We start from the raw sequence: 27,623 nt of genomic DNA on the forward strand, positions 1-27,623 counted from the left end.
AATAGTTCAGTCTAAAATCACTGAATAATACATCTTTGTTCAGTGGGAGTTTGGGAAAATTTTTCATTTTCTTTGTTGTCATTGTTAGTTTTCTGTTCCTCCTTCATGGTTGAAACAGGTGACAAGTGATTGATCACTTCCTGCAGAATATCTTTACTTTCACTAGGAGGAAGATTGCTAAAATAGTACTGAGGTACCAGCTCCACGAATCTGGTGAAGAAATAAGACAAAATATTATTATTTTTTAACTGAATTTTGAAATGTTTGAGTAGCTATTTCTAGGCTTGTACAAAAGCCATCAGCAACATGCTAATGCATACAGCTACAAAGTTGGCATTTCAGCTCAGAACCAGAACTCTCTGCAAGTTGTCAGAGTAGTTTGTGCTTTCAGTAGACTTGCACTTAATGTACTCAGGCTGCACTTCAGGTGATTGTTGTTCAGTTTTCAATGCTGCAGGTTGCATTAAATAATATTTTTTCTGGATTTGGACACTTTTACTCGATAAAATTATTAAAAAGGCTTTCTTATAAACATTGGAAATAGAAAAGACAGGTTAGTGAAATGTATATTCTCAGTTTAAAGAGATGTTTGCAGAAGACTGTAGTCTTGCATCCGTAAATAGTTGTTATGGGATGATTTAACTGGCTGGGTACATAAAACATGTCGAGAAAAAGATTTGCTGGAAAATAGCTTTTCAGGGAACAAAGAAATTTCCAGCTAGATTAATCTAGGAGTACAGTGCTGTGTGAACTCTTCGGGTTTTTTTTCTGTATATCTTACTTTGTAAGAACCTTCAGCAACTTGTAAGGTGTTTTTTCGACAGATGAACTGATCAGTTACAGTGGCAGACGCTGAGACTTACTTCAGTACCTGAACAGATCAGCACACGTTAGGAAATACAAAAGGCTGATTTAAATGTTTTGTTTTGCATGAGAAGAACAGTAAGGGCGTGAGATCACAATTCTTCCCCTTCTTTAATAGTTCTGAGCTCTAATGCAGTGAGGTTTCTGAAGGAAAATGAACATATCAAGCAAAGCTGCACACAGTGACAGAACAAAGAGAACCATACTGGCAACAGAGAAGTAACATTTACCCCACATATATTCACTAATGAATATAGAAGGTGTGAAAAGCAACAATTTCTTCACTGTACCAGTGATGTCCTGGTACAGTGATGTACCAGGCTCCTGTTGCCTGATTAGGTATGAAGATTGTCCTTTTCTCTTATGCCTATTTTACAGATTTTTTTTTTTTTTTTTTTTTTTTTTTTTTTTTTTTAACCCACATCCGCGCCTGGAGTGAATCAATTCTGCTTGGAATGTTTTCTTAACAGAACCAGAAGGTAACTATTTTTATGACAGAGATAAAGGAAGAGGAGAAGATGACCAGAGTTGACTTCAAGCATTGCTCTCAGCACACACACACAGCCTTACCCTGTTTGTGACTTAAATTATGTTTTTGTGGTAGAAGAATGAGTGAAGAAAGTTTCATCACTGTTAACTTACAGATTGGGTGATATCTCAGAGACGACTCTGATAGAATTATCTTCTGATATACTAAACTCGTGGAATAAAACCCACTCAGGAATCCTTCTGGTGTTACAATATGATGAGAAGGGATGAAGCTGGGCCACTTGTCTGTGTGTTAACATTAAGTAGTTACCTGAGCCATCTACATCACGAGCAATCTAAAAAAAAAAATAAATGCAGAGAGTTATCCATTACTTAATTAAATGCACAAGACACAGATCAATGTTTGCCTATTTATATTAAAACCAGGAATTAAAGTTATATTCATATACTTTCAACTGGAGAGCCTGAACCTCTTCCCAAATTTCTGTGGGAAAGCTAGGGACTGGATGCTATGCGATGAGGCTTAAAGAAAATGTTGATCTGTATTTTTGAAAGGAAACTGCAACAAATGATGGCAGGCTTATACAGTAAGTATCTGAATTTGGCTTTGATGTGTCTGTGAAAACAGATGTGTTCTTAAAGAGTTATAAGACTTTAGAATACAATATGTGGCAGGGCACTCAAAGTCATGTAGTTTGGAGGGGTTGTATTTAGGTGGAGCATAATGATGTGAAGAAAAGCATTATTTTAAGTGGGATTAAATCTTTCTTGTATATGTTTACAGTTACAGTACCTCATTTGGTTGAGATGAAGAAAGCTGTATATTAGGCATACCTAAATATATTCAACGAGCCAATTCTTTGTTTCCAGGATATTTTCCCAAAAACATCTTTAAAAAGGAAATAATATCTGAGAGAATATTACAAGTTAAAGAATTTTTTGAGGTAAGAAGAGTTCCTTGAGTGAAAGGGCATATTGAGAGTTTTCCTCTTGCAGTGAAGTGTGTGGACATCACACTGTGATAGGCTGAACACCAGAGGGAAGATTGGAATTGACAGAAATGTTTGATACACGGTGGAAAAAAAATGGCTTGTATCCTTTCTGATGATTGAGAGATTTCACTACCCAACTTAAGTCTCTGAAAGCATTCTATATAACTTAACAGTGGAGTAAGATGAAACGACAATATTTTTCCTTACGTGCATAAAGTAACCAGATAAGAGAGATTTCTTAATGCTTAGTATATTTTCCTTTGATCCAAAGTCCGGTTCTGAAATGGGCAGTTCAATACGCTTCATAATCTCTACTAGTTCGGCTCTGATAATTTCTGCCATCCTCAGTGCGGAACAGCTTAGAAAATAATCACGACACCATTTCTCATTACTGTAGTCTGTGGAGGAAAAACAGTATTTTGGCTTAAAGCAAAGTCTTACTGATAGGTACTATCCACAGAGATACTGCTCTGTAAAATGCTCTTTGACTGTTACAATAGATTAAAAACATTTTGGAGCGAGTAGCTGTGTCAGAGCTGTCCAAAATTCTGATAACAAGAGCCATATGGACAGCTTAGGCTCATTGATGTTGCTTGTAAAGTGAATGGGCTATACTTGATATCCTTACTTAGTTTTATAGAATTTTAGCTATATCTTTCTGAATAGAAATAGTCAAAATCCCTTATTTGGTCTGTAAAAAGTAATAGCTTCAAATAGAACGAGTAGCAACTCTATTTTCAGGCTTTTTGGATTCAGATCAGGATATAGAACTGCAATCACATCTGCAGTGCTAGTGATGATCCTACCTGCTTCTCTTGAACCTCTCCAGCATTCAGCATGACTGAACGGGAAACAACCCTACTGTCGTGTCCTAAGTTTTTATTAAGAGTATTTGCAAATTTATCAGACTGCTGTCTAAGTACTGGGCTTGGCCTAAATGAACCTGAGCACAGGAAATTGCTGTGAAGAGCTTGTGTCTGCAGTGCAGTCCCCTGGCTTTTATTTGGTTTCCGGTAAATGTGAACTTCTACTACTTTCAATTTTTTCCCTTAAACTTTCCTTGTAGTTGACAGCTGTCAGAAAAACACCAGAATTGTTACGCTGCTGTGGGAATCAAGTCCCTCCTCAACTGTGTTTGTCGTTTCACATCTTAAACCTGCATTATGTGCTCTTACAGGAGGAACTATCAGTCTGATTTTGTACAATGTCACTTCAAATGACAATAGTGTTTACGTGTCCTTGTTGGATGAGGTACACTATCCTAGGTCATTTTCAGTCAATAAACTAAAACTAATACTCCTTTATAATGGCTACTATCTTAGGTTTCTCCCTGCAAATTAGCAATTCTAGAAGGAATCTATTCAAAAAGGGTTTATGAGCTGGATACTAACAATGTCTGTTCAGATTTATTTTATTTTTTTTTTCCAAAATCGGTTACGATGTGCTTCATTTTGTCTGCTGTGGGTACACTTACACATGCTCGCGGAGTTTGCGCTGGCTTCCTTGAAGGCATTGAAGATGTTGATGAGAGTAAAGTGATCTCCTGCGGGGTGTGAGAATTTTCGCCAGCAAGTAAGAGCAATCTCTTCTGTTCCAGGAGGTGCGTGTAAGAAGCAATTAGGAGCTTAGAAAAAAATCAAGCCAGTGGTTATTAAAACACGTAGGTGCATGCACAAATAGCAACTCCACTGGTATTTTTGTTTTCCTTTCTCAATTCCCATTAATCTTGCTGCTGAAGAGCTGAATCTATCGAGTTCACTAAGGTTTTATTTATGTGGATGTTCTTTCAATCTGTTTAGTTAATTTTGTGTTATAAACACAAAAGAAGGTGAGCAGCTTACCCCTAGACTGATACCAAAACCACCTCATAATGGCGTGATCCAATTTATGGAGAAACCAAGCGTTCTGTTTCTTTAATATAGGAAGAAACTAAGTATGCATGTAATGTCTCTAATTTACTCCTGTATGTTGAAATTTGTGCCTTCCAGTATATTTTACTTCTGTCACGGTACTGTGCTACATAATTGTGTCTTTCGAGATAGTTAAGCTTTTTAAATACTAAAGTGTCCCCATGCTTAATTGTTTACATTTGTTGTATGTACTTAAAAATATTGTCACGAGTCTAGACCCACTATTAAAAATCAAGCCAGCTCAGGTATAAAACCAAGTAGTTCTGTAAGGAGAACAGCCAATGCAGCTTGGTGTCCTGTAGGTTCACATCCTTGCTACTGAAGACTTCTCACCAATTTCTGGGCCTAGGGTATTCCCTCTGGGCAGGGCACCGTAATGCCATGCCAAAACATCCTCTACAGGCAGGTTAAGCTGTGGCTGTTGAGCAGTAGGTAGCTCTCCAGCAGTGGTTCTGGACTAGGGTAATGCCATAAAATCAGTACCAGAGTGCAGTATGGTTAAGAGGCTGCTGTGGAGAGAAGCGAGACAGCTAAATATTGCTGGAGCCAACATCACTATGTAACACTGAGACCTGAAAGAATATAAGTCTAGCCCTGTCCTGCACTATCTGGTGGGATCCTGAGAAGTAATCATCATTGTTTACTTCTGGAGATACAGTCCTCTCAGTTAACCTAAAATCTTTGATGCATTAATATTTCAGTAGCAGCTGTCGCAGAATGAATAAGTTTTAAATATCTGGGGTTTATGTGGTGGTTTGAAAGCTCTGTCACATCAAATGAAAGAAGTTCTATGCTTAACAGCCTTTTAATATAAATGTTCTCGCTCCAGACTTCATGTGTCCCATCCTTAGGACCAGCTGGTTTGTCTCACAGTGCCATGAAGGAACAGAGTGATCCATGGTATGAATACTTAAGGTTATGTTAGTTTTATAAAATATTTGAAGTGGAGAAACGAGATCGCAAAGTAATTCTTTGCAGGTCAACAGCTCAACATTGTTTATAATTAGAAGTTCCCCTAATTTGCTGCTCCAGTCTGTAACGAATGTACATGAATATGAGATAAGACAGTTCGTTTTGAAGGGGATGTTCTGTCTGACAAAAGGCTGGAAGCTAGTGGGGCAGCTGAAGCATGGAAATGGAGTGCTACTTAGGAATTCAGTACTTGTGTTTCATTTTATGCTTAAAGTCAAGACTTAAACAGCCAAAGATACTAATTTACTTGAAATAAGCAGGATGTGAATAACAAAAGTTTGCCTTTGGGTTGCCCTTGTGAATAGGCTTTGAAAGAGTCAACATGGATTTGGCAGGTGGCACAAGCCATGCACTAAGACATTATTTATGAATACCTGTTACCATGGCTGCAATGGTGAGCATTTCATCAACACACTCAAATTCACATGAAGCCAGAATTGACTTTGACAGTTGTGGATCCAGGGGAAATTCTGACATAATAATTCCAAATTCAGAAAGGTTTCCGTCGTTATCCAGGGCTGCTAGATAATCGAGATCTTCCAAAGCCTGCATGAGGCTTTCAGGAGCTAATAAAAAGGAAAGATAATTCAAATTCTTGAGAATGGCTACATAGAAATGAATATCTGAATTCTCATTATAGTATTTGAGTGTATATTTCCCGTGTGAAAATTAGAGAAGTCAGCTTCTGTCGTTTGACAATGAGTAAGAAGAAAAAGTAATAAATAAGATGAAGAGAAGGCTGAGAACATTCTGGAGGAAGAAAATAAGGGGTAATTGTAGGGCTGTAAATAACTTTGTTGGTCTGTTTTGAGTCAGAGCAGCTTTTGTCAAAAGTCCAGACACAGTGCTGAATAGTGTATTGCACCCAGACTGTGTCAAAAACACCTTCCACGATTGACAGTTTTCAGGTATTTTTTTGTGCGCGTGTTTGTTCTTTTTAAGGAGGATTGGTCACGTTTGAGGGGTGCTGAGAGATATGGAGCAGCTCTAGGTGAGAGGACTGTAACCAAAAGACAAGCATTTACAGAATCTATAGCTGCCGCCTTATTCTTGCATGTATTTGGAGTTCTCTTGGTTGCTTTTTTTTTTTTTTTTAATTTTTTCTTTTAACATAGTTTCTCATTATGTCAGAAGAAAAATGGGAACATAATAAAAGAGAATGTCTCCCTAGCAATTGGCTGTACTTTCTCACTGCACAAAATTAAATGTTCCATTTTCTCTTATTGTGGGTTATAACTTCCCTAGAACTTCCACAGGTAGAAGTGACAACAGTGAGGCAGAAAAAATAGTGAGTGAATATAGGAAAATGCTTAAGTAGGCTGAGAGACTAATTCAGGGAAAAAGTAGGAAATAAGTGAATTAGGGCCACACAGTGTGGGAGCACGAGTATGGGATGGATTGAACAGAGGTAAGCGTGAAGGATATAAGGTGTTAGAGTTTGAGGTTTTAAGATGGGGACCTGAACAGTGAAAGGAGAGGAGGACGAAGACTGAAGTGATGGGTTTGTATGTTAGATAAACGCAAGCGGAGTCCTGCCAGGAGCGTTTGGGAGGGAGGTTTGCTTCTGCACACGCTGGACACTGAGCTTTCAGGCTCAAGTGGTTCACGTGTGCTTTTTCTGAAGACTGCTGGAGTATCAACCATTCATTTTTGATCAATGGCATGTTAAGCTTATTCTATGAGGAGTACCTCCACAAGTCATAGGTATATCTTTCATGGATGAGGGTGAACAAAATCAACAACATACAAGATCTGAAGATCCAGAATATCTCCATCAGTATTTCTGAAGAGACCAAATGATGGCATTTGCAGTAGCTCTTCTGAAATTCTCTGGATGGGAGTAAATAATGAAGGAGTTTGATAAAGACTCCCTTTTTTTTTTTTTTTTTTTTTTTTCCCAGTCTTTTTCTCTTGCTTTTCTATGCCTGAGGCAGTGGAAGACAGAATCTGCTTATGTGTACCCTAGCCCTTTTACTATTCTTGATTGCTTTTTCTTTCAGTAGATGGTGCCAGAAGAATGTGGTTATTCTGACCTTTATTTTCCCTTCAGATTTTGAAAAAAAATTAGTCTGTTTTCTCAGCAAGACTTTGTTCTGCTGAAAGAATGGTGTAATGAATTCAGACCCTCACAGTTGAAGTGATAACATGTCTGAAAGGACAGGATTAAGCAAATCGGTACTTAAAATGACAACTTGAGCAGGCCTGTAGGAAACCTGCTGTTGATGAAAGTAGGTCCCTTTGGCAAAACAAGCATAGAAGAGCTACAGTGGGTGAAGTTCTGGGGCTAGAGAGGGTGAACCTGAAAGCAGAGTAGAAGTTGTCAAGCCTACGCTCACTGAAAAGTAGTTGCTAGAGCATGAAAGAGGGTGGAAATTTGGAAACTCTTGAAATGTGAAGGCTCTTTCCTCCCAGCTCTTTTCAAAGGTAGATCTCTATTCCAGGTCGTATTGTAGTGGTCAATATTTTTTATGTATGCCAGTTCATTTAAATTTGTGTTTGCTCTCCTATCACTGCAGCAACCTTCTCCGTATTCCAGCTTAAGGAGCTGTTTGATAATTTCTGTTTTATGGATAAGTTAAATTCTAGTCCCGCTGAAGTTGGTGGTAAAAATTCCACTACAGCAGGACTTGGCCTCATCCCCAGCCAAGCATACCCAGCACTGGGAAACTAATGACAGCACTGGCAATTTTTCAGGCTTCTGTGGGCTGCTGTCAGTTTGCATATTAATGTCGAAAACAATCTCTAAATACAAAACCCAAACCACAGCCACAGCTACCCACACAGGCAGGGTGTGTATTTGTTCTTGTATCTTCATTAGTAGATGACTAGAAATAAATTCTTGCTTGAATTCATTATGAACGGGAACTTGTCTTTGGCAGGCTACTTCTGCATCACGAAGATTAAAAGCACAGCAAAAGCCTGTAAGAAGCTGGTAGGTCCCATTTAACCATAACACTGTGCTTCAGGTGCCCTGCCTTCCCGCAAGAAGATCGTGAGTTTGGGTGTTTGCTTCACTGGCAGTGAACTGTTCGTTTATTGCCATCACTCTATAATGAACTAGTTCTAATGAAGTAAAGAAAAAGGTAAAATGGGAAGTAAGCAAGCACCTGTTGGTTTTAACCCTTTTCTGTTACTAATGTCTGAAGGAAAAAAAATAATTAATTCCCCTTACATGAGGTTTTACAGAACTCCAGCATGTAATTCTGTTAGTGCTGTGACGATTTTAAAACACTATTAGTTTTCAGAGAAATTCTCTCAGGAGTCTGTAAATTCCTATTAAAAACGTGGATGTGTTTCATTTCAGTATTAGAGTTCCTATCTCTGCCTGTACAACATGAGGGGTGTCTGTCTAGAGAGAACATTTGTTATCAGACTTAGGAGGTTTAATGGGATAAAAGATGAGCTGTTGAAAAAGCTAAGGCACCTGAGAAGAAAATAGTAAGTTTAAAGAAGCGAAAAGTAACCGCTGATGAAGAATAAGAGTGGCAGGAAAGAGATGTCAGTGATTGAGAGTACAGGGAGAGTAAAATGGTCATTCAGATATATAGTAATTACTAGGAAATCATGGAAAGCTAATTTCCAGAAATCAACAAAGTAGTTCGTGCTAGAACTAACAAAATATATGGTTATATGGCAGCCAATTTCAATCCCCCGATAGCATCAGTAATTTGCATTTTTATGCCCTAGAGTTAGTTGCCTTGAGATTTATAAGCACAAATTACTTCCCTATTTTGCTGTGAGGGTTACAACAACAACAACAACAAAAGAAAATAAGACTCCTGGAGTTTTATTGTGCCACAAAGGACAAGATAGTAAAGGCAGATTAGAGCAGGTGAAGGAACATTAAAAAAAAAAAAAAAAGAATAGAGCTTCCAGATATGGGTCTGCATTTTGAGGCACAAACTGAATCAATAAAAAGCTGTTGTAAGAACAGCAAACACTCAGTTGAGAGTTCTTTATGGTGTGGTTCCATTTAAATAAAAGCTATAATAAACCAAAAGTAGTGTAAATGTTTAGATCTGGAAAGCTCTTATTTAAAGAACAGAAACCCGCATTGTCCTGTAATGATTTCTAGCAAGCAGGTGTCATTATTTTTAGGGCTGCTTGCCAACACCAACCACTGCTGCCGTCGAGGCAAACCGCAAGGCTTTGTGACTTGACTGCTGCTTTCACCGGAGCAAAGTTAAAAAGAAGCTCTCAAGATGTGTCCTGTGCTTTCAACAAGAAACTCTCTGACGTTCCTGGCATTTTAAAAGGTATTTCCTTATCTGATATTTTCTTTCCCTTGCCTGTGTTCTTTGGCTACTTAACACTGGTTGCTCTGGATTTGTTTCAGGAAATCTGACCAGTTTTGTATAAATACAGATTCTACTCTTGATCATATTTAGGTTTAGTAAAGCAAATCTATAACTAAATGTTATCATTAGCACTGAAATCTTTTATCCGAGAGTTTCAAGCTGACTTAAAATTCTATTCTTCATTTGATAGTTTTTTGTAACTTTGACACAAACAGAGTAAGTTATGTTTCTAAAGGTAGCTGTGCCTTTAATCTTTTCACTATCACATCCTACATGGCTGAAATGGAAGTGCTGAAGGTGTGATAAAATAAATACAAAAGTATAATTGCATAAGGAAGCAAGGGATTTAGCAAGTTGCCCAAAGTTCTGTAATGAGCCAATATTAGAGAGAGGAATGAAATGTAAATTTAATTATTTTTAATAGTCCGTTTAACTGCTATATCGTGTTTACCTGGAGGATCTACAGGTCCTGTGTTCTGGTCTCCTACTCTATGAAAATGTTGAGTACGTAAAATACCTTTTTCTGATAGATCTTTACCTTCCACAGAAATAACTGTTATATAGTTAGAGCTGACATGAATGTCAGCTGAAGGGATGTTATCTCTGAAGAGCTGATTCACTGCCTGGCAAACCACACGGTTTTCCAGCTTCTGTTAGGCTTAACAGCATGAAGAACTGCCAAAGTAATTACTGCAGGGAGAATAATTCTGTGGAATGGCTTTTTCTGTTATTGTTTTTTAACATTGCTCCTTGGATAGCAAACTGAAGATATGAAGAAATCTAGTGCCAAGTTTTCTTCAAATTATGCGAAGGTTTTTCTTCTGCAAGGACAAGCTTCTGTGTGCGGGTTTCATCTTGATTCTCTTTTTTTTTCTCCTAAAACTTCTGAGGTAGGATTTTTTTAATGATTCTGTCATGCTCTGAAGCCACCAATTCTATAACTATTCTTTTGAAATTATAGTTATAGTCGATCATTAAAAATTACTTTTCCAAACTCATACTTTGCAGTCTTTCCATTCCCCCTTATGCTGCTTCTTCACTCCTCCAGGCTGGCTGGGAATGGTCCCTCCTGTGCCTTTCTGCCAGCAGGGACAGCCAGGATAGAGGATGACCTTCATTTTCCTAACACAAATATACCAAAAAATATCCACACAGCACGGATAGCACTGGCTGTTTGGTGAAGTTGGTTTTCCATCAGCTTTGTGTGATCCTCAAAGCACATACATGACTGTTCAGTGTGTATATCCACAAAGAGCATAATTTAAAGTATATTATATAATGGCAGAATATTTTTAATCACTTTGGTTTCTTTTATTGCTCTCTAGTAAATGACATGAGAGTAGTCCAGCTTTAACAGGACTTGGCTACCCCCTCTCATTTTTGGGATGCCCTTTGGGATACCAGCTCCCGTTCCGAGCAGTTGGCTACCTTCGGCGTGGTTTAGAATGGTCAGTGGGAGGTTAATGGTTGGACTGGATGATCTTCAAGCTCTTTTCCAACAGAGATGATTCTGGGATTCTGTGCTATATGCTCAGTTATGGGGCTGTACATGCTGCCCTGACTCCCATTCCTGAGGCCTCCTGTCCCATGGATATGGGACTGCTGCTAAGGGTCAGGTTCTCTGCTCCATACTTTGCTCCCTCTGTGTGTTTGCTGTCTGGTCCTTACCTCCTCCAGTTCCTTTTATGCTTTTCCACTGATTTGTGCAGTGCAGACTATGAAGTATGTGGCCATGTCTATGCTATCAGAAAGCTTTTAATCAGTGAAATTCAGAAATTTAAACATCAAATAATCAACAAGTGAACTTCAGATAATAAATTCGCCATCAAGTGATCTCTGTTGAGCAGACTTTACATGGCACATAGAGTTTCTGACTTTGACAGTCTGTTTCTAATGAAAAAATAAGCGAACAAATTACTTTCTGAAACAATTTGAGATTATATGCATTTATAGAACTCTTATTATTATGGATATTCCAGAAATATATCCTCAGTGGGGTTATAATAACATAGTTCTCAAATGTCACAGTATCCATGACTATCCACAAATATTTCAATCTGAAAATTGTTTACGGTAATTCTGCGTGAATGCAGAATCTGCAAACTGCCTTCACCTTGATTTCTCACGGAAATTTTAAATGGTTTTGTCATCATACTGATTTGCCTAGTTTAAATAAGGATTTTCCAGTGATTTACAAAAATACATACTGTTGCTGCAATCTATGGGAAAGGAGTTCTTTTGTCCCATGGTATAACAGAGCAAAGATCTAGCTGATTAACTGATAAAAATGTAAACACATCACTATTAGAGTGGCACAGGAATTCAAATAATGCACTTTAGAACTGCAGTGCCAAATACATTTTCATATGGCTCATGAATTCTAAAAAGGGTAACAAGTCTGCTGCATTTGCTCATCTCGATTATAGCGTGAATTAAATGCAGCAGCTGTAAGCCTGACATGTTTGTTGCTTTCATAATGCAGTAATGAGTCAGAGTTAATCCAGGCTTTTCTTTTTCCTCAAAGAGCAGCAGAAAAAAAAGAAAAAAACCCAACCTTGTGCACATTGTGGTTGAGCAGAAATAAAATGTTTTACTGATGTAATTTTTGTTTCTTATCTTGCTGTATGTTCTCTGCTTCGTGTACAAGGAGTGGACGCTGAAGTACTTCTCTTTGAATTCTTGCTATGAATTTCAGTGTATTTTTGATTTGTTTGTTCACCAGTTCACGTTCATATGTCTCTCTGTCATCTCAGTGAAAACATTATTTTGTTTAGGAGAAATGTACCTTGGATTAAAAAACCCCCAAAGCCTCCATCTGTTTAGATTGCAAAGAAAACTTGAGGATGTTAGCTGAACAAAAACGGTGCGTAGGAAAGCTTGTGGCGTGCGTGGCACGTGGAAGATTCTGCAGTGTTTACTCCCTTTACTCAAAGGGAGATTAAGTCCAAGGAGGTGAAGAAATATGGACTTTTCAAGCCCAGGACAAACTGTGCTGAGTAGAGATAGAAAGGCTATTTGTGTTCTTAGTGTTTGTGTGCTCTGAACATCACTTGATCTGGCCAGGTCAGAAAATATAGAAAATACTGCCATGTCATTTTGTTGGCTTGTTTGTGGGGTTTTTTGATCCAGTTGATCTTGTGCCATGTTTGGTTGAGGATGGACAAATTGACTTTGTATATATCCGTAGTAGTTGTGAATAACAACTGTTATGCCCTGGAGTTTTTCTTAGGGTTGGAAAAGCCACACTGTTTGTGAGCAATGTCGCTCATCTTTTTCTCTTAGATCTGAACACCATCTCAGAGACACCTCCTCCTCTTCCTCAGTCTTGCTCATCACTTGGGCTTGCTGAAGGCTTATGCAACTAAACTGACTGGAGCAACGATACTGAAGCCTTTTTGGAAAACTAAACTCTCTTCCTCAAGGGAGGATGGATGCTTTCCATGTGTGATAGCTCTTCTCTTTGCCTCCTCCACAACCCTCTCCTGCAGTGCATAACCCAGAAAGGTTTAACATCTGCTAGCAATGAAAAAGCTTCAGAGCCACCCTTTAACTGGGTACCAGAGGTGCCCGGAGCTGGGCAGGAAGGACTCCGTGGTGTGGCTTTAGGGTGACTCTCTGCTTCTGTGCGTGGCAGGTTGGGGCAATCTCAGCACAGAATTGAGAAAACTTGGGCTTTCACAGGCTGAGATCACTGACCCAAAGCTCTCGGGAGGATGAAGGACCCAAAAGAAGGTTTTATGTGCTTGAAAGCGATGTCTTGAGTTCTGTAAGTTCTTATAAATAACTAACTCCCCTTACAAATTTGCTTGCTTCAGTATTCTCGTTTCTTTCAAGCAAATGGATTTTACACCAGGTACTTCAAGCTGTCTGTATTCTGATAGTGTGAGATTTATAGTCATCTCCGGAGAACTGTGGTAGGGATATAACTTAAGTGTTAGTAGGAAAGAGGTTTGTTCCCTGCTCAGAAGTGGGAAAAAGAAAGCCCCAAGGCAAAGAAAGCCTGAATGTGATCTATAAAGGAAGAGTTGTTAAAGCAGCGTTTCAAATATTTAATTGTGTGAGGCCTTAAGATGAGAAGAAGACCAGGAAATTGTGCAGACTTTCACATCTCCCTTTGTGGGATTTTTTTTTTTTTTCTTTGTTCAAACAGTTTGTCTAACATTCCTCACACTGTTTCAGTAATTCCTCAAAATTTTCAATACCTTGACCTCACGTTTTGAGCTGGTTAGCAAAAACTTTTTCATATTTGATGCCCGTCCAAGTTAAGCTGATGCATTCGTCAAATGCCTTTACAATTTTGTACACATCAGCAGGATGCTTTCTTCAGCTGCATTATCTCAAAAATACAGACAAAACTTAGAATTCCTACATCTGTGAAATCCTTAAATGCCTCTACCATTTCATTCTCTCTGAATATCAACTGCCTCTATTGTGCCTTTAAATCACAAAATAATGAATGTTTTTCCTAATATAACTTTACTAATTCATTGTACAGTTCAAGAGCAACTTTCTTCATATCCAATAACGGCACTAATACATTTTAGGATATTTTTTTTTTTTTAGTAAAATGCTTTCTAATTTTAAGTAGAAGCCAACTGTATTCCATAATCATTTTTCCATGAAGGTTTCCCAGATTCAACACAGGAGGTGACACTCACAAGGCCAAAATATTTTGGTTCTCATCAATCTTGAATTAGTTACCACTCAGACTGACAATGTTTTTTTCACATTTCCTCTAGGCATGTTTCTGCTAAAGAGGCAGACATGGGAAAAGTAGAATAAATTATACTTAAAAATTCCACTTACAATCTATCACAACATCCAACAGTGGGAATTAAACTCTTTATTACTGATTAATTACAGTGCACAACACTTAGCAGGCAAGTGACCATTCTAATTTTGTGTATGTGCATGAGAAAAGGGAGGATAATACAAGAATTTTTCCTCATGCCCTGGAAAATTATCGTAAATGAAGCTAGCCATAGGTCACATGATCCCCAAAGTGGTGGAATCAGTGCTATTTCCCTCACTTCAATTGCCTTCAAACCATCAGCAGAATTTGCAGTGGTACTTGGGTTTTAGGTCTGTGGTAGGTCAGAACAGAGTAAAATATCCTTCTGTACAAAAAGTATAAAGATATGAAGTCAGAAAAATTTAAAAAAATAAGCGACCACTTTCTTCATACTCTTACCTCAAAATTCAGCATATTCCCTCTCTAGTTTCGAAAGTTTATTTGGGTTGATTTTGTAAATAATATCATCATTAAGTAACAGCTTATTGTAAATTTGAGGTGGGAGATGCTGGAGGATAAGAAGAAAGCTGATTTCCTCCAAATATATCTCCTAGGTAACAACAGTAGTTTATTTGGACTGTAAACTTTTGATTAAAGGAATATATTTTGTTAGATATCTGTACAATGCCCTGTACAATGGGACACAAATTTTCTTTGTGGGTTCCAGGAAGATAATATGAAAGCTAGATGAAAAGTTATTTGGAATATTGATTTTTTTTTTTTTTCTTTTTTTTCTATTCCAATTCCATTCAGATACTTTATGGTCTTTTTCAGAGCAAACAGTTCATACTTGGTACCATCTCTCTAAGTGCAGCTATTGCATTGTGAACTGTTCTGGTGGGTAAATGGTAAAATCAGCAGCGATATTATTACAAGTATTAAATAAAAAACAATACAGTGAATAACAGGGTGAAATTAACCTTTAAATAACTGCAAAAATAAAAGTAAAAATATGGAAAATTGCTGCATCATCATTACCTGGCCTACTTATGAAGTCACAGTGTCCTAAGCCTGCTATATCCATCCTCTTCAAGAAGAGAACCATGTTAGTTAGGTTGGATTCCTGTATTTTGGCTGGTAGCTGTGGTTTCATTTCTTTGTATGTAAATTCTTCAGGATACAAGCAGAAGATTTTTCCTGGAAGAGACGTTAGGAATTTTTTTTTTTTTTTTTTTTTTTTTTCATTGCCACTTTGATTCTATTAAGAATTTGAGCTAATGAATTGAAATTTTGAGCTAATAGTTCTACCTGATGGAGACATGCCCAGAATTTGTTTATGCATCTCTGCTTGACTTTTGCTGATAGGCTGCGTTATAACAGAGTCTGCTCTGATTCTAGGATTGTACACCTTTAAATGAAAGAGATATTAAGCATCAGATAAGTGTGTGAAGACTACAAAAATATTAATGGTCTTGTATTGAATTTTTTGTCTAGGTCATTTTACAGAAAGTGTAGTAACAGTTTCATTTCTTTTTATGCTACGTATTTCACCAGCTTGGAAATGAGAGCAGTCAGCACTTTGATAAATTGACAGACACGTTTTGCAATAACTCTGTAAGTACACTCTAAGATAAATGTCTTTTTCTGAAGAAATGTACTTTAGAGCACAAAATGTATATCTATGCTATCATCAAGAAAAGCATCAAAAAAGATTATTTATTTCTTCCAATGACAGAATCCCAACGTTGTCTGATGACATTTTGTTCCATAACTCCAGCTTTTTGTCTTAATGCTGAAATCTGTCGATTCAGTACAGGAGACAAGGACACTAACATAGGTGCACAATGCCCCATTTAATTTTTTTCTTAATTGTACTTTATTTTGATTAAGCTGATGAACTAATTCACTTGCTGTTCTGACCACTAGATGATGTCCATAAGCACCTGTAGTATAGTCAAGACATTAAATAAGGCAACTTCCTAGTCATGTCATCTGAATCGACTTTGTCTACTTTAAGCAGGGTTTTAATAAAAAAGATAAAATGTGCTTCAGTACAGGGAACAAATTTCTTTTCCTCCAGGTAAATTTATTGTATATCCCAACAGCGAGACTTACACAGGATTTTTGTTCTGCACAAACCTTTGCCTGTTCCCTCTATGTTCAACTGACTTTCAGCCGTATGGATTGAATGTGAATTTGAGCTGCTGAGGAATGAATATTAGAGAACTAAACTTTAACTGTTAGGACAAAATAGTTGAATTAAAGGGTAAAAATGATGTAACCCATAGAGGTGTTGAAACTGATTTGTTCCCATTGCTTCATATTTCTGATTCAGAGAAGTCTGGAAGCACTAAAATTTGCTTGGGCTTCAGATTACCATGGAAATGAGATTCATTTCCATCATTCAAGACAACTGTAGCTTCAGAAATAAGTTGAGTTATGCATGAAAACTGCTTTTTAGGCTTTCATTTGTTTCATACAAAAGCCTTTTTTTTTTTTTTTTTTTTTTTTTTCCCCTTTGATTTGATGCTGACTTAGTTTATAACCTCCATATGAGAACCTTTAAAAATGACAGTGTCATGGATCCGGAAGGAACACAAGCAGCTTTAAAAAGGAGTGATTCCCTGTGTGGGCATCTCTTGCTGTTACATATCTCTGGCACTATGCTGATTACGAAGTTGTTAAATGTGAGATGAGGTTAATCTACTAAACCGGGTAATTTGCCATTAGGTAGCCAAGAACTTTTGCTCTATCTGTAAGATACTGAAGAGATAATTATGACTGATAGGCTAAAACTAAAATGAGATACAGTTTTCAAAGGAAAAGTCATTGGTTTGGTGCCCAGATGAGTGGCAGTTTCAGCTGAGAGTGCTATTCTGGCTTTAGAAAGTTGAAAATTTTGTTTTCTGGTGGAATTTAGGAAGTAACTGTTTTCTTGCTTGGTTTTCACATGACGTGTCCATGAAAGTTATTTAAAATGTGTTAACACAAATGTTAATGCTATCATAGAATCTGACTTATGAAAGAATAAAAAAATATTTGATCCTTTAGAAACCATTTGCATCAACCTACTAACTGCACATTTCCCTTTCCCCCACCATGAAAAAAAACCCCACTTTATGCATAGTTTATTTGACATACTAATTCTGGTTAACTTTACCAACCTTTCTTCTTTCAACACCAACATCAATGACAAAGGTTACATTTTTAATCCAAATCAAAGATTCTCCAAAGCTTGTGGTGAGTAGCACTTTTCTTCTGTATTTTTTGCAGCATTTCTGTTTGTCTTGATTTGGTTTGGGAATTAGATCTTGTTTTGTCGGGTATAAAGGAATAGGGATGAGTTCTCCAAGGTCAGGGTTTAAATTAGACTGTTCCTGTCTAATCATTTGGTAAGCTTTTTCAATTTCCTGTAATCAGGAGAAAGATTTGTTTATTTTATTTTTTCCCTCATGAGTATGAAAAACAAATCTCAATATTTAATTTTAAAGATTTTTTTTTTATTCTGAAGTGAATTTTAACTATGTATCGAACTATCAAAACATTTAAATCTTACATGATTAATAATTAAAGGGAACAAAGCAGAGAACTATGTATGAGATTGTACTGATTGTACCTACTAACTGTAGACCAAGGGAAAGCTGAGCGGGTTTTTGAAATTTCTTTCCAGCAATTTTCAGAATAGTCTTCTTTAGCTTTAATCATATCTAAACCAACGGTGGGAGCTGGTCACTAAACTTTATATATATAGGACATGTAGGATGCATCCACGTTACTGATTTAGTGCCAAAGAGTTTGGTAAAAATTTGCCATGTGTGTAGGGCTGGAAGTGCTGTAGCAGATACTCAGGTACCCTCTCGTGTGCCCAAAATGTTTTCTCTTCTGCTGGAACCAAGGTGGGTGCCCTGAGTGTCCTCTGGGAGAGAGCTCTTTACGGGGGCACAGCGTGCCCCGGGGTTGGCAACGGGGTGCCCTGTGCTGCTGGCCACGGTGCGATGTGCACGGGTGCCCCTGAGTCAGGAGAGATCACAGCAAATCCCTGCTCCGACTCCCTCTGATCCCGGCTGTCCCCATCACTGGAAGGACTGAAATGGCAGAGCCCCTGCTTAGGTCACTGTGGGAAATACTGTTGTGTTCTTAGTCCAATTACAATACATAAAATGATCAAAGTATGCAGAAACCTCCCTACTTTACCTTAATTATTATGTTTAAGAAAATACAAGTATTGTAATGGTTTTTATTGTTTTGTTTTTTTGTTTTGGTTTTTTTTTTTTTTTTTCCCTAATGATTAATAAACTCTATGAAGACTTTAAAAAGTCAATAAAACGTCTCTAAACTGCGTTAATGGAACATCACCTTTAAGACAGTCCACAAATTCAGAGATCGAATATAAATTGCAAAAAGGGTTGTTTATTGTTGTTTTTAGTCTTTAAAATATAAAATCGTTTGTGTTTGTGAACGATTTGTTTTGAAGGTATACAAAAATCGATCATAGACTTGTTCAGTTTGAAAGGGATTTTTCTTTTTCAAAAGCAGTTTTATGAGCAAACATGTTTCAAAATTGAAAAACCAGATTGAGTTTCTATTTGACAGTGCCACTACATTCGTAATAGTTACATGTTGAAAGTATTCTATAAAAATTCTTATAGAGATATGACAGTGGCATCTAACAGCAAGGCTGTCATGAAGACAACACATAAATCTTAATGTTCTTAGTTTATTCATATTTTTGTTCGGTTTAAAAGACAGTTGAATGCTAGGGAACAGTGAGCCATTAACAATATATTAAAACTTTAAATCACGGTTAAGCAAGAATGCATGGGATGTGAACTGTGGAGTAACAGTTCATAACGAGTCTTTTGTTCATCGTGGGAGCGAGAACTAAGTAATCTCAGTAAGAAAGAAACTGTTATTTTAGTATTGTGTGGGACTTGACCATCAAATAGTTTTTCAGCAGAAATAAAGCTTTCTTCAAAGCCCTTTGAAAGGGAAAGACTATGTTTTCTCTCTAACATTACTTACTGTAAATATGGGAACTGATACAGGGAATTCATTAATTCATCATTTGTAAAATTGGTGTCTATAAAGTTTACAGCTGATCCTTAGCATTATTAAAAGTGTTACATGTCCATCCCTTTTTACAGTGAAAAGCAATACCACCTGGGTAGATGATGGTAATTGGTCTGTGCTTGTGGAGACTCATTCTCTTCTGGAGCTACTAGGGCAAATTTGTTGTTCTAAAGCAGATTCAATGATACAAAGTGGAGGGTTGAAGAACACTATCGGGAAATTAATAATTTATAAGAATTTCAAGTCTTAAAATGTTTATTTGATGGACAGACTGCTCTGACAGCTATAAAGTACTGTGAAATTTTTTTCAGGAGGACATGATGATGCAGCAGTGAATTTGGGGCGTTACTGCTGTCTTGAGGGATTTAGTGATGCCGCTATTTAGAATAGCCAAGCCCATGCAGATTTCTGCATTATCTGTAGCACATCTGGACTGACATTTGCCTCCTGCTGTGGTGCACACAAATGGTTGGGAAGTTTCGAGCCGTAAAGGAGGATGGAAATGGAAAAACCTTGTAGGCAGGTTTAAGGTAAAAACATTCATGTGAAGTAGGACACCTGTGCAAACTGGACACATGTCCCTTCCTGCAAAACAGGGGTAGCACAAAGTGTGGGGTACCCGATGCCAGAATAGGTTGCATTGTGTTAACTGCCTGTATCTATGGCCCCATCCCTGTATGCCACCTTTCCTACTTTTTGCATGATGCGGAAGGATGATGGCCTTTCTTTAAGCCTACAGAAAATCTACAAATTCCTTGTATTAACTTAGGCTATATATATAATACAGTGTTATGTATACCATAACTTCTTCGTAGGAAAAACCTGAAATGATAAAAACTGTTGGCACTCTCTGCTGTCTTAGATACTGGCAACAAGATATTTATAGATCATATAAAAACACAGATGTAAACTGTTGCTTGATTCAAATCAGAAATAATTGGAATTGGTTAATAACTTACTTGCTCACATGCCAGAAAGATCACAATGTCACCCTTCTCTTTTGTGTGGTGTATCTCAAAGAGCAGTTTTAGTGCAGACAGAAAGTGGTCTTTCTGAACGCTGCAAGAGTATACCACCTCTGCGTGGTGTTTGTTTTCCACCCTTATGATGGGGATGCTGCCATAATAATTCTGCAGTTTGCTGGACATATGAGGTGCAGTGAGTATTACCAGCCTCAGTTCTGGTCTTGATATCAAGACATCTTTAAGTAAGCCAAGTAACGCATCTGTTGCAACGGTTCTTTCGTGCACATCATCCAAGATGATAACACCATAATAGTTCAGAAGAGGCGTAGACATCATTTCCCTTTGGAGCATATCATCTGTACAGTATCTGCAACATACGAACAGAAAACTCTGCAAAAGTTTCCTGGAATATTCAGATCTGATTTTAAGACATTAATTCAGGGTCTTGGGGACAGCTTGGTTCTTTCTTTTCTAACAAGACAGATTTGGTAAGAACAGGGAGTCTATTTTGTGGACGATATCATGATCTCAACTGTATGTTTAAATCCTTGAAGTAGCTAGAAACGCAATGTAATTCAGTCACACTAAGTGGACCTATGGTTGAAAGGATGCTCTAGGCAAAAGAAGAAATACTTCTGCCCTAAAATCATAATTTATATGACCCTTCATCTTCCAAACCATCTAAGCATATCGCATGCCATAACCAATTCTTCATTTAGGAGCCAATACTTTTAGATGAGGAAAAGGTGTACATGTGCACTTGAGGCAGTGCCAGAACCAAGATGACAGATTAATTCATACCGTAAGGCCCTCCTTACTTTTATCCCTATTATCCCTGCTACTGAAAGTTTTTTGAAAGGATATTGTTTTTTGCTGTGTTGCTCAGCAGGACTTTGAATTCTTGAACCAGGTTTCAGAGTGCGAGAAGACAAGCTTCATCTCGCTTTCACGTCAGGAGCAGCTGCAGGAAGATGTGCTGCAGGATGAGGTTTACTCCGTAAAAGAGAAAGGACAAACAGGAGGAAGAGCGTTTGAACTTGATTTTCAGAAGTGGTGAGTATCCTCTTCTCCACTGGAAATCAGTGGCTGGGAAAAAGGCTTATGATCTAGATTTTATAGGTTGTGCCTGTCATATGAAAGAACCAGAGGAAATAACTCTCCTAACTTTCAGAGAGGCTCAAAATCTGAATCCCTGTGTTGCTGCTGTCAACTGCCTATATTTAATACATTAAGTGCATTTCTCTTCTCTTAAAAATCCTCCTAAATTCTTTTTTTTTCTCTCGTTACTGAATACACTGTCTTCTAGCCATGATTTTTGATTGCTTTTAAATTCCAGCTTTACTTTGTGATAGATTATCCCATGTTCTCTTATGGTAATGAACACTGCTGTACTGGAAAACAGAGAAAGAAAATACAGAATGATATGGAGGTTACTGAAGTGCTTAATGAAGTTTTGCACAGATGATAACCTTGCCCACTTAAATCTCTACTACAATTTAGCACAGAATAGCTCCTTCAAGCCTTTTAGAGCTTAGTGATTAATCATGAAATCTCCAGTATCTGCATTTAAAAATATTATACTCAGCTTTATAAAGCAGTGTTGTTTTTTTTTTGTTTTCATACCGAATGGAAAAATCTTTTGCAACTGTAGCAATGTTTCCCCACAGTGCTTAGGTTATTGTGAGAGACAACTTGTAAAAATCGGTCCTGAAAGAAACAAAGACTGAGAAAAACAACCTGAGAAAGAGATAAAGGATAGCTGGGGGAGTGGAGGCCCTCTGGGCTAAGGATTGTCTCAAACACTCACAAATAATGAAATTATAGTTGTGGGGTGGATGGTGTGGAGGCTGAAGCTGATCAGGCTGCCCCAAGAACACAGGGTGCAGCTGGAGGGGGGAGCCTTGTGGGGACAGGACAGGACCTGGCCAAGTTTCAAGGGCCATTGGTCTGGTGAATGACCTTCACTTTGTTATCCACGAAATATTAAAGTTAACACCCCTGGATATGCTAATGAAGGCTAACAAGATCATGCTAATTACATCATCCCATGAAACACCTTACCCCTGCCCATCCATGGGATATGTAGGTATGTGGGTCGACCTATAGACCCAAGGAAAGTGGATGTAAATCGAGGGGGGGCAGAGCACGGAGAGGGGGAGCCTGGAGAGTGAAGTGAATTGAAGAAGATGGATGCCTCCTGGAACCCTCGCTGGTGGGACTGATGCAGGAACCCAGACCACTGATCTCTATTTCTCTGTTCTCCCCATCTCCCTCTTTTCCTTTTTTCCCTTTTCCTTCACTACCATTAAGCAATGCAAGGCACACTCTATTGCTTGCCGCAGTTTGTTATATACTTAGCCAATTATATATCTAATATATTATTTTTATAGAAAAATATGTATTATGTAATATTTAATATATTTATCTACACATATAATATTTTTAAAATATATTATTATATATAGTCTTCTATAACTCCATGCCAGGAGAGTGCAGAGAGGGGGGATGAGTCTCTGGAGCCAAGGCCCCAGCGCCAGGCCCCGAGGGAATGGCCTCAAGCTGCCCAGGGCAGGGTCAGGCTGGCTCTGAGGAAGGATTTCTGTGCAGAAGGGGCTGTTGGGCGTTGGAATGGGCTGCCCAGGGCAGGGGGGAGTCCCCGGGATCCCTGGAGGGGTTGAAGAGTCGGGCTGAGCCAGCGCTGAGGGATCTGGGGGAGCTGGGAACTGTCAGTGTGAGGGTCATGGTTGGACTGGAGGAGCTGCAGGGGCTTTTCCAGCTGAGATGATTCTGAGATTCTGTAATTATCGTGTATCGAATTAGTACATTGTGGGCAGTTAGTAAATGTTTGGACTTTGAGACTTGTCTCACCGTTATCCACTTTGTTGGGGATTTACAAATCTGACTCACTTGTCTCCCTCATCTGAGTGGGACGTGACATTTTTCTGTCCTGACCCCGTTCATGGAGTGGTGCAATGAAGAGCCAAGGACAGGAGTGCCTGCACCTGCACACTTTTGCACTTGTAAAGAACTCTAAACCACATAATAGCTTGAAGGCATTAAAAACCAAACGCACAAACCTCAGGATAGTTTCTGTGGTACAGCAGCTTTCAAATGGGACAAAATACCCCACTTCATGGCCAACGTTGACATCCATTTCATCAGCTACACGCAGTGCCAGCCACACCGCTGTCTGCTTGTGCACCTGGGTGCATACAACCACGCCGTAGTGGTAGCGGGCAGAAAGGCAGTACTCAGCACACCACTGAGGAATCTGTAAGTAAATAGAAAACGGATGCATTTGGTATTTTACGCATGGAGCAGAGCCTGTAATGCATAGGAAGTAGACAGTGTGGAAGAACTAAATCAACCTGGGCACCCACTGCTTACCGTCTGCCTGACTACTGACAGATGAGCTGTGCCTAATGCAGAAATTATCTGCCTTGATCAACGTCAAAATCCAGAATCTCTTAAATAATCAAGAGCTGGAGTGACGTGGGCTAGAAGATTTAGCTGGGAATTTCTCAGCTGGACTCAGCTTAGTTTGAATTCATTGCAGGAAGGACAGATTTGGCCTCTGGGGAGCAGGTAGCACTGGCAGTGTCATTCTTGAGCATCTGCTGATTGATCCAACAATATTAGAGCGGTTGTTGTCAGGGGCTGCTCAGCTGGCTCAGCAGTAAACCTGCCCGTGCTATATCTTACTCAGGTGCTTGACATGAGAAACATGTCCCAGGAAGAAGAGGATTTCAAACTGACAAATGCCACAACAAATGTATGTAATTTCAGATTTATTACTCTATAAACATAACTGAAAATGAACTGCTCCAGAAACTTACACAGTAGCTCTCTAATGTATATATTTACAGTAGAAAATCAACACAAGGAAACATTATTATGTTGTTGTAATAAGAAAGTAAAATCATGTTATAAATATTACTTTAGTGACAGTATTAGTTTTCAAATCCTTAACATATATAAACTGGGTACATCAGCCACATACAATCTATTTCCATATAGTTATTTATATTTCTAAGAACATTTAAAAAACAGTCAGCAATGTGGCATCTTATTTTTAAGGACAATTAAAAAAGCTAACATTTCTTAGCAAGTAGTTTATGATTGTACGAAATTTGTTTTGTATATATTACGGTCAACAGCAAGGAGTAAAGACTTTGCACTCCCAAAAATATTCTGGGCACCAGGTGGGTGTTTATGGTTTTGATAGGAACATAGGAATTTTCAATGAGAAGTGTGATGTCTCTGGTTCAATGTGTGATCTCTAGCTGTGTCCAGCATCAAAGTCTCTGGCAGGTATGAGATACCCTGCAACCGTAATTATCCTACCGCTTCACCTGCAGGAAAGTTTTCTCCTGATTCCAGTCATAAACAATAATATTTTGGTTCATAACACTTGCTTGAAAATTCTCTGCTTATTGTGGCAACAGACTTAGGTTGTTATATATTATTGCAACAGAATTTGATAGTCCTACTGGATATTTGTGTATTTAGAGTCAACTGAGATCTTGGCTTCAGTGATGTCTTTTAACATGAGTTTTGTCAAGTAATTGTGTGTTCTTGGAAAACACATTTGCTCTTGGCTGAAGTGAGGGAAAGACCATTCCTTGTCCCTGAGAAACAGCCCTCCTGATTTCAATACTTCATTCTCTGAGAACTTTTTCACCTTCTCTTATGACCCGCCTGCAAATCCACTGTATTTCTTTCCTGATACAGCACATACCCGAACAAAAACACACATTCCAAGTAAGAATATGCATTGAACCCAACACAGGCATTGCAGAGTCTACCTTTTCCACTGAACATTCAATGTGATGATGGACAGAAGGAGGATAAATGACAAGCTGAATCATTATTAAGGAGGTGGCAATAAAATTCTCCAGATGAACAAAACAGTGGCCAGCCAAATGTACAAGGAATGATTTATTGAAAAAACACTAAAACAACCTGAAATAAGTCCTAAAGTATTTTAGACTCAGCTTTGCCCTCTGAAGACAGTGAAAATACACCTGTAAATTCATCAGGGAAGGATTTTAGCTGATGCATTCTGTGTGGCATTTGAAAGTGTGTATTTGATAGGTTTTCAAGCTGAGATGTGATGTTGCGATATTCAAACAAAGCAAAAATGTACAGCGCGCATACTGATACAATAATACTTTATACATATTTTTTTTTTCAGGTTATGCGTATATTTGGTTCTGAATTTTGATCTATAGTAGCTAATGGATGGGGCGTGTGGTGTTCAGAAAGGGCTTGATAGTTTTAAATTTAGTACAAAAAAAGTTGTAGTTTGAGATTTTTGTTGGTTGTTTATAACAGTGTGTCAGACAGTCAGTCTGAGAAGTGTTACTCTTCAGTGCTCAGCTTGCCCAGAAGACATCATCAACCAAGTAACAATGCCTTGTAACGGCCAGATGTAAAGTGTCAATTGTGAATATTTGAAGGAAGTTATTTAAATGTATTATATAATGTACGTAGTTTTCATTTTTATATATATGATGTATATATATTTTAAATCTATATTGGACTGCATTAATCTTTATTCACGTTCTGTATTTCAGTTTCCATCTTTGGCCTTAATACCTCAGACTGAAATACATGGCTGCACATCTGTTTCTACACTGAGAACTGCTAAACTCAGTACAACCATGTGTGCGTACACTGCAGCTGGGCTCTTCAGAACTGGATGTTATTACGTTGTAATACCTTATAGTACTCAGCATAGCAACAGCCCACTACTAACAGAAACCAGATACTAGTATAATACAAAACTGGATATTGATGTACCTAATCTAAGTAAAGGGCAGCAGGAGCGAATAGTAAATTCATTGCAAAAAGATTTTTCTGTTTTGGAAGTATGTACTATTAGTAAAATGGTAATAGTAATTCTGAAAAATGTACAACATTCGACGTTCTAAAAGTAATAAAAATTCCCCCAAGTATGTTGTACTGACCTGGGAGCTCTTGCCAGTCTTAGCATCTCCAGCCACAATCACAATTTGATTATGAAGCAAACTTTCCATAAAAGTGTATTTCTCTTTCCATACTGGAAGTTCTTCTCTTTCTTTCAAAAGTTTATAATAACGGGAAGAGTAAGGCAAGCCATCAAAAGGATTCAGCTCTAAATCTTCTCCGCACACTAGTATTTCCTCTTCATCAGCATCGCTGCAGTCAAGCAATTCTGAAAAGCAGTGGATCTCTGGAGAAAAGGTTAAAAACTCCATTTTTCTTACATATATTATTCCCAGCAAAAACACATTAGTAATGGGAGGAGTCCTTTGTGTACTGATTGATCATTCAGGCCCCCCAAACCCTAGAAAATCCATTTCTGCTTCCTTCAGGATTAGTATTTCCCAGCTCTTCAGTTTAAAAGTTCAGGCTTGGGGTCCAGCAACCTTCTTTTGTGCCTGTGGTTTAATAACCCGAATGACCCTCGAGAAAACAACTTTAAAAAATTGTCCAAACTCTTCAGAACAGCAGCGATTAAACCAAAAGGTGTTAAACAGAAGCTGAGTAGTTTTTGCACTTTGGTAGCGTGTTAAAGGCAGACCATGAGTACCAGCCAGTGTGTTTGCTCTTGTCTGCGGCTGCTCGGCCAGGCTGGAGGATAATTGGGAAAGAGCACGCTGAGCCTGACCTTTATCGCTCCCGCCTGTGCCCCGGCTGCCGTGAATAAGAGGCTACAGGGTGATTATTGTGATTGCAACGGCGGTCATGTGGCCAGCTAATCCCGGCACAATGGGCCTCACCCCTGGGTGCTGCGAAAACAGCACAGGGGCTGCGAGCGTGCAGCTAACGGGAGGTAACTGCCCCGTGAAAGCCTCCGTCGGGAACAGCCACTGCTGTTATTTTATCTTCTTTGCAGTGTTTTGCAAAGTCGGAGTAGTGAAGAGTCTTTTTATATACTGTTTATACTGTTTATTAACTCTACTTGGAAATCTGGCGAGGTTTTAACAGCTATTGCCGCCATTAAAAATCTAAAATATACTCAATACATTAAAAAAAGCAGAGAGATGCCAATTTTAATCCTTCAAGGGCACCAGAAGTGGCCTTGAAAGATGGGGGAAGAAAAAAATTACGGACATAAAGTAACTCCAACTCTTAGGCTCAGAAGTAGCAAAGTAACGTTTCCTAATCTTGACTGACTGTACTGTAACACAAATATTAAATCACATTTCTTACTTTAGTTCCAGACCAGCGTCCTGTTGAACAATGATGCTGATAATGTCTTGATGAACAGACTATGAGCGCAATGCTTGTATGATTTTTCTACATCAAGCTTTTTCTGCACTAAGTAATATAATAGAAGTTATTGC

At 38.3% G+C, this 27,623-nt stretch overlaps 1 protein-coding gene and 1 long non-coding RNA gene across 2 annotated transcripts; one reads left to right on the top strand and one right to left on the bottom strand.

Moving 5' to 3' along the window:
* On the bottom strand, positions 1-26,531 carry DHX32 (DEAH-box helicase 32 (putative)). Its single transcript, XM_026851655.1, has 11 exons — positions 26,262-26,531; positions 23,370-23,563; positions 20,287-20,659; positions 17,422-17,667; positions 15,566-15,665; positions 15,296-15,454; positions 5,602-5,793; positions 3,820-3,969; positions 2,553-2,743; positions 1,507-1,688; positions 1-210 (listed from the first exon to the last, which is right to left on the bottom strand). The coding sequence occupies exons 1-11, from the start codon at positions 26,529-26,531 to the stop codon at positions 18-20; spliced, it is 2,250 nt and encodes a 749-aa protein (XP_026707456.1). The 3' UTR covers positions 1-17.
* Positions 3,860-15,957, top strand: LOC113481774. The gene is made up of 3 exons (XR_003398727.1): positions 3,860-3,945; positions 9,326-9,483; positions 15,812-15,957. It is a non-coding gene; the product is annotated as an uncharacterized LOC113481774 (long non-coding RNA).
* Positions 26,532-27,623: the final 1,092 nt, after the last annotated feature.

This window comes from Athene cunicularia (assembly GCF_003259725.1).
Source record: "Athene cunicularia isolate RWA chromosome 6 unlocalized genomic scaffold, athCun1 chr6_part1, whole genome shotgun sequence".
Classification (NCBI taxonomy): Eukaryota; Metazoa; Chordata; class Aves; order Strigiformes; family Strigidae; genus Athene; species Athene cunicularia.

Excerpts from the sequence above, each read along its gene's own strand:
- DHX32 (XM_026851655.1), bottom strand. The coding sequence starts at position 26,531 with ATGGAGTTTTTAACCTTTTCTCCAGAGATCCACTGCTTTTCAGAATTG. Across the intron at positions 20,660-23,369 it reads ACCACAGAAACTATCCTGAG|ATACTGTACAGATGATATGC; the intron begins GTTTGTGCGTTT and ends CGTATGTTGCAG. Across the intron at positions 15,455-15,565 it reads TCTGGGCATGTCTCCATCAG|GAAAAATCTTCTGCTTGTAT; the intron begins GTAGAACTATTA and ends CGTCTCTTCCAG.